At 34.4% G+C, this 13051-nt stretch overlaps 1 protein-coding gene across 1 annotated transcript; it reads left to right on the forward strand.

Annotated features, from left to right (window-relative positions):
* Nucleotides 1-9861: 9861 nt before the first annotated feature.
* LOC123538066 (visual pigment-like receptor peropsin) lies at nucleotides 9862-12074 on the forward strand. Its single transcript, XM_045322029.2, has 3 exons — nucleotides 9862-10512; nucleotides 11247-11337; nucleotides 11800-12074. Exons 1-3 carry the CDS (start codon nucleotides 9862-9864, stop codon nucleotides 12072-12074), a joined length of 1017 nt encoding a protein of 338 aa, XP_045177964.2.
* Nucleotides 12075-13051: the final 977 nt, after the last annotated feature.

Raw genomic sequence — 13051 nt, forward strand, 5'->3', positions numbered from 1 at the left:
TTAAACAGTGAAAGATTCTTATATTGCCCGGCGTTTATATCGCTCGCGGTTCACATTTGATAAACCGAGGCCTTATACATTCTTTCGGTGTACATGATACTACGTAGTGGGGAACCCTGTTCGTGCCACTTATATACTCGCCTCACCAACACGCGACAAGTGTCCAAAAACATATATACATGCGAGAATTAACGATCCTCGCGAGGTTTTAAGTCGATAATTATCGTCCTAATTTTCTCATGTTTTCTTTATTCTCGCATTGGGAATTTGAGAATTCCCCGGAAACCAACTTCACAACGCAATATTTAATAAAACCTCGCATTGTCGCATAGTCCGTCGCTTGGGATAAAATTTCTGGACAAATTGACTGATATAATTCCTTCTGGGTATTATGTATCATTACACCGACACAAATTTCTAATTGATGGCATTTACCGTTTTAAATGGTGTAACAGAAAATTTTATCCAATGTACTATAGTAAGAAAAAATTCCTAACACCGTGCGACAATGCGAGGTTTCATTAAAGATATGAAAGTGGCACGAACAGGATTCCGTAACATATGTATGTTTGCTGAAAACGAGCACTCGGCCGTTGCCGTAGCTACTGACATACACACATACGCAGTTCCTAGATAGATGCTAACCTGGAAAGGAAAGTATATTAATGAACATTGTCCCATGCCGCGGTCAGCATTTTCATCTTTTTGATAAGACTCTTCCATGCGTTAAATACTACATATTAACTGTATTCGATAAGACAGATCAGTGTAACAGACTAATTGTTTTGACTGTCGTCTTATGCATCGCAAAACTGTCACCGTATAGTAGATTCGATGAGGTTGACATATTAATAAATACCGAGCTTTGCACATCATTCGGATACCAAAACAATACAGCGATACAGCGTCAAAGGGAGACAAACTAGTATTAATGTGTATACGCTTCATTCAGTATACTTCATTCAAAAGAAAGCGTGACCGTTCGTTATCAGATACGATTACATCGGAAAATGTTATTTTGAATCTCAAAATTAGAAAATACCACACCCTCACCATAGCCTTCTGTTTTATTGCATATATGGAAGTTTTATTTTTTCACTTTTAGTGATTAATTGTAAGCATTGGCGTACGTGCGTATGCCTGGATACGCGCCTGCAAGTATTTCTAGAACATCATCATATGCTTATGAAATAGATTCATCTGAGAAAAATAAATGAATCAGTCAACCTATCTGTCTAATCGGTGACAGAGTCATATTGTGTACCAAATCAATAAAATAAAGTATCACACTTCTCCACTTCGCTAATATATTTAAGTATTTCTTCATATTTATTGTCATATTTAGATTCGTCTCATATCTTAACGTGTTTCTTGATTTGACAGTGAATGGCTTATCAAAGTTGTATTCTGTCTGGAAGGCGAATTCACTTATGATAATGACATATTTGATAAGTGAACATATTTAGCCATTTCGCATGGCGATTACTTTATAGAGTCTGTTTTCGTCTTGTAGAAGTTGCCTCCATGGTGTACTTGTGTTTATTAGAGAAAAAGTGGCTCGGCAAGATTTTGTTTTCCTTGTAGTTATTGGGAGCACCTCACTTTTCCTTTCCCGCTTCAGAATCCCAATATCCAATTGATAAACAATGTATGAAAAAATACATTTAACACTCATTTTATACCAGAGCGCCACCACTACTTCATAGCGCCATCACTACTGCATAGCTCCATCAATAAATGCATTTACTAAAATGTAGCATGTCTATAGAAATGAAACAAACATTAAAAACTTTGAAATAGTGAAATGTTATTTTTTTCAGTATTTCTTGGAAGGTGAATAATGTCACAACAATAGAACAACAGTGTTAAAGACCCACCACAACCTAGTAACCTACATGTTCCTCCAACATGACCTTCGTGAACATCATTCTGATAATACTGGTGTAATACAGGTACTAGTATACTACAAAATGACTGGTGGACAATTTAGGTCCTCCCTGAATTAATGTTTTTATTCACAACTTCAATTGCCAACTGATTCAGTAAATCTTTTTTTCAGTATAAGTAAATGACTATAGAAACAAGAGCTAGCCTGAACTTGATGCACCAAACTCTGTGCATGTTGCTACATTCTTTCAATAAAATGCATACAAAAACATATTGTCTTGGCCTAAGATACGTCACTGGCATTTTGCAACTCAATTAGTTACTTTATTTCTCAATATTTTTCATGCAAATTATGTGTAATTACCATCATGGAAAAACGAAAGAATACAATTACTCAGTGGCGCGTCTTAAAGGTATTATCATCTCTCTGTACATAAATGTCGTTCTTTTGTTCTGCGCGATAATTTTCAATTCGAACCGCGGGGTTGGCAAAACAGGACATCGAAATAACAGTAAAACGCCATTATGTCATTTTATCTGATTTTCTTATTCTTATAAAACTATTTTAACAAGAAAAGTTGATGTATGGAATCTAAGTCAACGTAAACAACTTTTGTCATTTGCAGTCAAAAATAAATTGATTGAAACTACGCACGTTCTAAAGACGCATGATATAGGGTTAACGAAAGTTGTTTTTTTCATGTAACGACATCTGCAGAGACCCGAGAGATTTGTTGGTGCACTGGCCCTTGTACCAAAATAGCCCGAGGGCCACAGTACTGCCTGGTTCTTTCAGTCCTTTGTGCTTTTTTAAATGTAAACATTATTGAGTAATGGTCCTTATAAACGAAATCTCTAGGTCTATTTATTTTGTAACTTAATGTAGAATATTTTGCTTTGCACCTCGTCTAGTCGCGATCAAAGTTTGATAAACACAAAAATTTCAATTTTTCAAACATCGATATAATCAATTCAGATAGGATTTATAAACTCAAACATAGTTGGTTAGATCTACAAATAGATTTAAAGATATAACATAAACACTGTTCATCAAATGTCCAATAACTATGGGGAAATCCTTCAAACATAAAGTTTACCCTTTCAGCTTCTTTATGTGTATGCTTTTACGTTATACATCATCAGATTTTGTTTGTTTGTTTTGGGTTTAACGCCGTTTTTCAACAGTATTTCAGTCATGTAACGGCGGGCAGTTAACCTAACCAGTGTTCCTGGCTTCTGTACCAGTACAAACCTGTTATCAGTAGGCTGCATAGATGTGTAAAGTAGACAAAAACATTTTTAAAAGTTTTACAATAAGATATAAAGAAATCATGTCAGCTTTCTCTATTCAAATTAATTTGTAAAAGAAAACGATACTGTATGTTTCTAAATGTTTTTGTCTATCATTTGCAGGGATTAAATTGCGATTTTGAGTCAATACAATTATATGGAACGCAAATGCAGTCTCGTATCAAGAGAGGAAGCACTTATTGCACGTTGAAAGTAAAGTAAGAATTAAAAGTGATATTTAATTAAAAGGCAGATGAAAAGATTTTATAATTCTCGGACCTTTCGGCTTCGACTAAAACTGATTTTAAAATTTAGTGTCCATCTTTTGTCTACGGTGGAATCCAAAAACGTTCACCAACTGCGCGTGCTCACGAGACTCTTCTTGTTTGTACACGTTTTTTTCCTGTTTGTACATGCCTGAAATCGGCAAACAAACAAGATTTTATATATGTAAGAATATCATACTAAGGATTGTATAGGTTAAATTTATAAAATTTATAGTGTGAATAAATTTTCTACATTTAAAATCTAGAAATCAATACCCATGTCTATACATTTAGTAACAAAAACATTTTAATCCATTCGCAGTAGTGTGTAGATATCATTAATTTTAACCATTCATATAACATATTGTAGCGTACTTCAGCCAGGGGGGTCAGGATGCCTTGATGAAATACACTACAATATACAGGACTACTGGAGTTTCAATACACCAGCAGTAGTATTACTTCAATATAGAAGACGACAACGATATTAGTTTTAATACTCTGTATTAAATGCAATAATGCATTATAACTGATATATATATAACATACTTAATAGCAATCCTAAATCCTAAAAATAATCATATTCATGAAGTGCGCCGGCTCTCAAATGGGGACAGTTGCCTAAGTAAATATATTAAACCGTATTCCTAAAAACCAAGATAAAATCCTAAGTTTAGGATTTTATTTCCTAAAGTTCGTACTAAAAAATATTTCGCATACAAGTATACCTATACTTGTATTTATATAATACTAATTCAAACCCTGTGTCTCGACAGCTTGTATTTCACAAGTAAAAACGAACAGGTAGAAAAGCAATCTGAATTGTAATATGTTGAAATCCAATCCCACATCATGCATTTGAACGGGCTTCTTTCATTGATATTCATTACCTAGTTCAATAAAAAAAAACTTCATACAAAAAAGCAAATGAAAGGCGAGCCTGGTGAGTTCTCGGCTATGATCTTTCTAACAAAAAATTGCATACTACTGATAATAAAATCCTTTTTCTCATTAATTTACTAATAGGGCTAAGGCAGTTTATAACGTTTTTCGAACAAGAAATCTTACATAAACAAAACGCGGGAATTCAATTCAAGAATCACTTCATAACGTTTCAGAGGCGTACTGAATGTTCAATTCTGAAGTATCATCAGTGATATTGTAGTGATATTGTAGATTGCTATTTTTGTTTGTGTAAATACTTTTCAGCACACTTATAGCGAGTGAGCTCGCGAGCAATTGCGCTTCATTGCGAGCACGCAGCTCGCCTTACGGCAATGTGTAGGCGAATATAACAAAAATGTGCCGAATGAGGCAAAGTGATGTAGCTGAAAAACCTTCGTCGACGTCAGGGGGCCGTCAAAGTCGGGAATTTTTTTTTTTTTTCTAATTTCATATTTGAGTTATATATCTCTATATTCATTTAGGTGTTTTTATTTTTAAAAAGTTGTGTTATGGAAATAATTTCAATTTTGCTTTTATTTTACGAAAAGCGCACCCTAGCGGACAGGTGCTCACAGGAAATGCTTTGTTCGCGGTGAATACAGAACTTCATTTTATTGCTGAATATCATCCATCACTCAAAAATAATGCAAGAAAGATTTCCAGTTGGTAGAAAAAAAATTATTTTCTTTTAAAAGATCAAGCATTGGCCAGAAAATGGTAAAAAATGTCATTAATAAGCATAAAGCCACATGAACGCGGCAAATAGGTAATGACGTCATCGTGACACCGGCTTTCTATAAATTTTGCAACGTATGATATTCGCTGTTACATGTATGATGACACTATTTTTTCTTTTCAAGTGAATAGGTTCTCGCGAATCATTTTGAGCAGTGAATAGTAGTGATGGGCCGACAATCGGCGACAATCGAATAATCGTCGGCATTGCATTCATGAGCGCGATCGCCGACTTCACTTTTCCCTGACCGATTAATTACTTGGCACCCTAAACGGATAATTTTCTTGTTTCTGACCTTTTTCTTTCTCGTATTTACGATTCTTTGGGGCAAATACGCCAAAGGAAACTACTCTACGTAAAAATGGCTTCCTCCAAAGTCTCGGCAGAAATTGAGGTCATCTGTGATCACCCAGTTTTTGGAAGATATATGGCTTTTACAAAAACCATCAACCTAAAATCTTGACATTAGTATGGCAGTACGCATAGCATGCCGTAAGACTTAGGCAAGCATATTAGCAAGGGTATTTTCAATATTTTATTTTGTGTGATTGAAATCATTCCAGTTGTTATCTAAGAATTAATAAATCGTTAATACTTTTTTGCTCTAAATAATTTTAATTTAATAATACAATATCACTGGATAAGTCCCTGGTGAAATTAAGACGAGTCCCAGATTTGAAGTTTACTATCTTCACAAATATTTTACTTTTACGCTGTTAACTTACTCGTGTTTATGAAGGGATACAATAGAAATAGGATATTTGATGTATGTGTGGTTCATTTCTTAAGTAATGACATAAAACATACACTGTGAGGTGAACTTATAGATATGCAACTAGAGTAACCGATTATCCGATTATGTCCGATTAATCGAATCGGTTGGTTTGTCCGATTATGCCGATTAATCGGTTGGCAAATCTAACCGATTTGCCCATCACTAGTGAATAGTTTCTTTGTCGTTTAAGCTACGCTCGCTCAGAGGCTTTGCCTTTTTCATATTAGCGAGTCGGAAAATACCTAAAAAAAAACGGCTTTCAAGGGCAGATAATTCATTATCAAGCCTGGGTACCTATGATATTTAATACATATTTCTGTTTTAAACTTGTTTCTTATTCAGTATACAAAGTTTAAAGAAATTCTGCTGGTAGGAAAAGTTTTGCCCTATAAACATATAGTAAACTGTCCCATTTACCCTTAACATTTTACTGTGGATTACGTTCTACAGCAAGAATTACAGTTTTTGTAAAAGAAATTCAATTACATCTGAGATAAAACTCTTAACTTGTAAATGGAAATAAATATAAAATCAATCAAGTAAAGCTTCTTATTTTTTTTATTTCAGCAAGTTGCATGATAGCAAGAGAAATCTCTCATCCAGTATCAAAGACAGATGCAGAACTATTTTTGTATTAGATACATTGATATCATTTTACTTAGTTGGTTGAAAGAAGATCAGTCTGTTTTAACATAAGCTTAATAGCAAAACCAGTGCATATCTTACATTTCTACGGAGCAAACATTGGCTAATAGACATTTACGAAATAAACCGATACCGAATGTCTCATACTTCGGTATTTCTAGGGACTTTCTCAAACCATTTTACGATTTAAAATTCAAGTATTCTTTTTTATTGGCAAACATATCATCTTCGTGACTTCCATAAGCTACAAATATAACTGAACCACATTTCCAAGTTTCAGTTTCTCTTAGACTAATAGTGCATCTACACAGATTCAAAACTATTAAACTGTTGCTTTAGTTTGGCTCGCATTAATTGTATTTATACTTCGTTTTTTTCAAACACCACTTGAAATGTCCTTTATGAATTTTGTCTGTTTTGCGTTGACCCGCCATGTCCGGAATAATACTTGTATGGGCTGTAATATCATCCATCGACAACATTAGTCAGTAAAATGGTGGCCATCGACTTATCACAAAAAATATTCTATGTTTCAAGGTAACATATTTTATTGCATAATTTATGATAATAAGCCAATTATGATTTTTGATCATAGTAAAATTCTTTTACGGTGAAGTAATCAGACATTATATGAATTAAGGGATACAAATTCCAGTATAATTTCGACGTTCGTTTCCCTAGGTTACGTCAGAGGTACTTATTAACTCTTCTAGGATTCTACTACTACTTTTTCTTCATTGACGAAAATACATACAAGACTTGAACACTTAATGAAAGCGGACATACCAAAGACAGTGTGCATATAATAGCTAGCAATATCTTGAAAAAGAAGTTTGCATGATATATTTAATATCTTCACAATGGTCTGGGGTCATTACAAGGCCCATGTTTAGTCCATGACTTCAGAAACTTCCAAACTATATCAGCATGTTTAAAGCAATACGCAGACAGCAGGGCATTTGACAGAAGATAAAATTCAGGATAAAAGAAACTAGCCAAATAAGAATCTAAGTATAGCTGAATCATTATGTGAAACAAGAGACGTTCCTGTGTGCTTGTTTTTATTTTCTATTTTGTTTTGCACAAAAACAATGACAAGATTTATTACTCCTTTCATAACTTACCTTCCTAAAAATCTACATTTGTATAATACAAAATACCAAGATGCTGTATTAGGCTGTCGTAGATTTTACCAGACCGGAGCACATATGGCACGTTCACGCGTCTGGGAAAACCCACTTGAGTCGGATACAACATCGAAAAATTAAGCAACTGATATATTAACCCTATTGTATAATAGATAAGTGCTTTTAACATTTTATTGTGTATTACGTTCTCCGGCAAGAATTCGCTTTATGTTAATAAAAAGAATCGTATATTACTGATCCGATAGCCTCCGATAGCCTGATATTACAAATATTATCTTTTGTTGCATTTATGTTAAAAGCATTTTCCCACTAATGTATGTAACGTTGTTAAGTGCGCTGGCGCTATTTTTCACGCTGACGATACGTCAGTTCCGCTATTTATGTACCTGATGAAGCCTTTCGGTATATTAAAATTGTAATAGTTTCGTGTTTGGTGGTATTTTTCTACTTTATGTTAAGAGAATTTTTTTAAATTTGAGATAAAACTCTTAACTTGTAATTTGAAATAGATACAAAATCAATCAATTAAAGTCTCTTATTTGTTATTTCAGCTTGTGATATGATAGCACGTACAATCTTTCATTCAGCATTAAACACAGAGGCGGGACTGGTTTTGTATCAGGTACATTAATATCATTTTACTTACTTGGTTGAAAGAAGATCGATCTGTATTAGCATAAGTTTAGTATCAAACAAGTACATATCTTTCATTTCAACCGTAAAACATCTGAGAAAACTTTTAATGATAAAAAAATCAAATATCTTTTTGGCCAACGTGTCATCTTCGTGATGTTACTTTCGAATGGCATAAGCTACAAATATAACTTAACTGAGTATTAAATTTCCAACTTTCAGTTTCTCTATAAATAGTGCTTCGACCCAGACTAAGAACTGTTGACAATTGCTTAAATTTGGCTCGTTTTCATTGCATTTATACTTCTTTTTATGCCCCCAAGTATATAACGATTGAACTGTCCGTTTGTCCGTCCGTCCGTACGGACCCGATTTCGCAGTTTCGCCCATTGACCCGATTTAGTTTATACGCACGCTCAACAATCTTTTTGGCCAGACCTACAAACTGACCTATATATAAATGAATAAATGACCTTGATCCTCATAATTATGACCTTCACCTTCAAACTTAAAACTTCAGTAAAGAACATTTTTGGTCTTACAGTCCACATAAATGAACCAATTAAGTTCGTACTCACACTCAACAAACCATGTGGCAAGACCTGCAAGCTGACCTATATATATAGATGAAATTGGCATATGATGAAAATTGTAATATGATCTTCACTTTTAAACTTAAATCCTCAAAAAACAATATATCTGATCATGCACCTGGGGCGTGATATTGAAAACGGAGCTCCTTGTTTTCATACACTGCCTAAACGTCGTTTATGATTTTTATCTGTTTTCAAAATTAACGAATTTATAATCATTTTACCCGCGCATTCTCACGTGCATTGCGTCGTGACTTTACAATGGCGTGACGTCACAATATTTAGTTTGAAAATATTAAGATTCTAGATTTCTTTAACATTTTGTCCTTGAAGTATATTTTGCAACGAATTTCCGATTATTTGTATTTGATATTCTTTCGCATTCGAGTGTAGTTGCGTACCATAGAAATTTAAAATCGATAAAATTAACTGCTTTAAAACTTATACAGTACATGCTCAAATACAATGCCCATCTCAGTATTCTTTCAGAAATATATGAAAGCTGAACTTACACTAGATGATGTGTTGAAGGAGTTAACTTGTCCTGTACTATTCTATGACTATATGCAATGCTAGTTTATTTGTTCGAGGTATTAAAAGGTATTTCAAAATGAGGTCTAAATCATGCTCTAAGTGAAATTCTATGTAACATAAATGTCTCTGATGGTATGCACTCTTTAAACTTTTCATTTTTATTATTAAGTTCCGTTGCCCATTAACAAGCCTTGAAACACAATTCTCTGTCATGGCAACTGTAAACACTTCTAAGGTGCTAAGTGCTCAAAGTCTTGTCGCTACGAAACAATATCTTTCAACATTCATCGACACAGCGTACATGTAGTGTGTTAACAACTTAGATATATATCAAGCAGGAATGGAAATTTATAGCGAAGGAGAAAAATATAACATTAACTAAATATTGGTAGTCGAAACTGCTGTTATAATGGGGATAACGGACGCAGATTTGTACAATGCCAATAGCAATGGACTGGCAGGAATAAATGATATACCGGATGCTACCAGAATAGTTTTAGCTATTTTATTTTTCTGCATTGCAGTTGTTGGGCTTGCAGCGAATTCAGCTATTATTCATACATTTCGCAAATCGTCGACGTTACAGACACCGTCAAATGTTTTGATCGTTGGCTGCGTCATGTGTGACATCACAATGATCTTGATTGGATATCCGTTTGTGATAGCTTCAAATTTCCATGGCAACTGGTTGTTTGGTGCTGCGTGGTGTCAGGGCTACGGTTTCGTTGTTACACTGCTGGGAGTTTCCAGCATTTGTATTCTTACAGCGGTTGCCATTGATCGCTATTTTGTCATCACAGAGTCACCATTTGCGAAGAAAATCACTACGTTTAAAGCTGCGATGACCATTTTATCATGCCTCGGATATGGGTTGCTTTGGGCAACATTTCCACTGGTTGGCTGGGGAAGATTTGTTGTAGAACCAGGTGGAATGTCTTGTGGACCTGATTGGGCTAATCATGCATCGTCACCTCAGTCGTACGCAATAGCAATCTTAGTGCTGGTGCTGTTGTTGCCCGTTACTATTATTGTTTTCTGTTATCTACGCATTTTCGTCACGGTGAGTTATCATCTTACATTTCAGTATATACCTATATAATTTTTGTCAAATATACGGTTTGTATTTCACAAGTAAATACGAACAGGCAGAAAAAAATCCGTATTGTACCTTTTGTATTGTAGGTTGCCGGACTACTATCATTTGATATGCATGACTTGACACAGTTCTATTAACTGTTTTGTAAACAGCGCTCACAAAACTACACTCAGTGATAAACTTTCGTTTGATAACAAAACAACAAACAAAATGGTGGAGATATATTACAAAAGGGTCTTTATAAGTCTTTATAACAGTAGCATTATCTGGGATATTTTATTCAGCTCTCGTGGATTTTGCCAGGTCGAATCACACGAGGCGCTTCGATCCGACCTAGCAAAATCCACTCGAGCCGAATACAATATTCCAGATGAAGTAACTGTTAAAATAACCATATTGTATTCAAACAGAGATCGAATATAGGTTTTCCAATTTTGAGATTCATCTTTGTATTTGTAAAATACTAGTAGGAGGAGACCCTAGACTTTGTAAATGAAGATAACTGCAAAATCATGTCACTGCCTCCGAACTACTGAAAAGGGATTACAACTATTTATAAATCAAAAAGTAAACTTGGTTTGTTCATACTATTTAATTTTAAGCATGAGAGACTAATGAACTTTATAGAATTGTTTAGTTATTTGCATTTTAGTTGAGTTTATCTCGTCAAGATACTCACCGAATGCTTTTTCTTTCAGGTACAGAAGAAAAGCGGACAGGGAGATGAGTTTGCTGCAAGAACAAGGTCGACGGAGGTGAACGTCGCGTTCTCGTCCTTTCTCATTATTAGTAATAACCTTTTTCTTGTTATATTCATTGGCTTCTTATTAGACACGGTCGGCTCTTGTCTATCTATTTTCAAGTTATCAGATAAGGTCTTTGGCTATCAGCTTAACTTTTGAATTAGGAACAAAGCGCAACTATCAATGTACTTTATCTTTATATTATTTATATAAAAAATAGATATTAATGCATGCATTTACAAAGGTACTACAAATGTACATTTAGTTCCTTATGACGTCACTACAGCATATAGTTATATGTAAGATAGATTTTGCAGGCTCCGTTAAAAGCACCAGTAAGCCTGTCCGGTATGCAATTGATTTTTCAGGCACCGTTAAAAGCACCAATAAGCCTGTCCGGTATGCAAGAAAAAAAATGTATTCAATGTATGTCATGTCCTTATTCTACTAAACGTTTAAACATTAAATACCTATTTGTGAAATTAGCCTGAATTGTTGCTTTTTTCAGCGTCTTTTCTGGTCGCCTGGGCTCCATATGGTGTGATGTCAGTATGGGTCATGTTGAATGATGTAAATCAACTCCCGCAATCCGTAGCAATGTTCGCACCTTTGTTAGCCAAGTCAGCTAGCACATGGAACCCACTTGTATATGTAGGCAGGAGTAAGCAGTTTCGACAGGCCTTTGTGAAAATCATATTCCGACGTATATGCACTAACAGAGTCAACGTGACATCCGTTTCGGTTGAACCAACACAGGGCCCGTCCAGCAGCTCGGGCGTGTAAGAATCAATCCAAACATAGGTAAAGGTTGATATATCGCGATTATTTTCTTTTTGTCGTTTATCTTAAGAATTCCGCCCTCTTAGCGGAATAGGGAGAGCTTACGGACCGTGGAGTCTTTAGTTAAATCCCCGGGCGAGTCATGTGTTTTCCGTGACGACTTGTTAAAAGACATTGAGTGCGGGGAACAAGTCAGTACTGGTACAGGATCCAGGAACACTGTGTACTTGGTTTACTGATCAATATCAAATAACTGAAAATGTAATCTGCAATAAAAACTTTTTACCATCCAAAAAGTGTTTATGTCGCGTTATGCCGTATATTTTTCGTTTTGTTGTTTGTTTCGCTGCTTGTATGTTAAAAAATACAAAATAATTGTAGTTTACAAATTATTAGAGTTTTATATCTTGAAAAACGTTATGTTCTAAACAAATAGTCCAGTATTAATATTTGATATTGTTCTCTACCACACTAAAATTTATTTGGACGAGTATCTACCTGAAACGTCCAGTATAATATTGGGTTGGATTTCTGAAAGGGTTAACACAAACAGTAAACTTGCATGAATTGAGCAAAGCATAGTTAAATAATCATTTAAAGCTTTACGCCTCCAGATTTAATTTAGATATTTCGAAATTTATAAAATGTTCTCATTGGTTAGCAATTGTAAAATGAAAATAAGAAGTAATTATGACTGTGCATTATAAGAATTTTCTATTTATAACTCAAATGTTCAAGCAATGAAAAATGAATTTGATTTGTTTTCTCTTGTATCTAAAACTTAAAAAAAAACGAGTAAATTTTAATATCTTATATCTGATGTTTGTATTTTCTTGTTGTATCTTATATTGATCATTAGTGGATATAAAAGACATCTGTGTAAGTGTCGTTTCTTGGTGTCTCGAGTTACGATGTGTTATATTTCTTGCATTTGATTAGCCATACTTTAAGTGGTATTTAAGAGTAATAATGATGAAAAC

The sequence above is a fragment of the Mercenaria mercenaria genome, chromosome 18 (assembly GCF_021730395.1).
Source record: "Mercenaria mercenaria strain notata chromosome 18, MADL_Memer_1, whole genome shotgun sequence".
Taxonomy (NCBI): Eukaryota; Metazoa; Mollusca; class Bivalvia; order Venerida; family Veneridae; genus Mercenaria; species Mercenaria mercenaria.

Coding starts and splice junctions, on each gene's coding strand:
- LOC123538066 (XM_045322029.2), top strand. CDS start 9,862: ATGGGGATAACGGACGCAGATTTGTACAATGCCAATAGCAATGGACTG. Junction 10,513..11,246: donor ATCTACGCATTTTCGTCACG/GTGAGTTATCAT, acceptor TTTTTCTTTCAG/GTACAGAAGAAAAGCGGACA. Junction 11,338..11,799: donor CTCGTCCTTTCTCATTATTA/GTAATAACCTTT, acceptor TGCTTTTTTCAG/CGTCTTTTCTGGTCGCCTGG.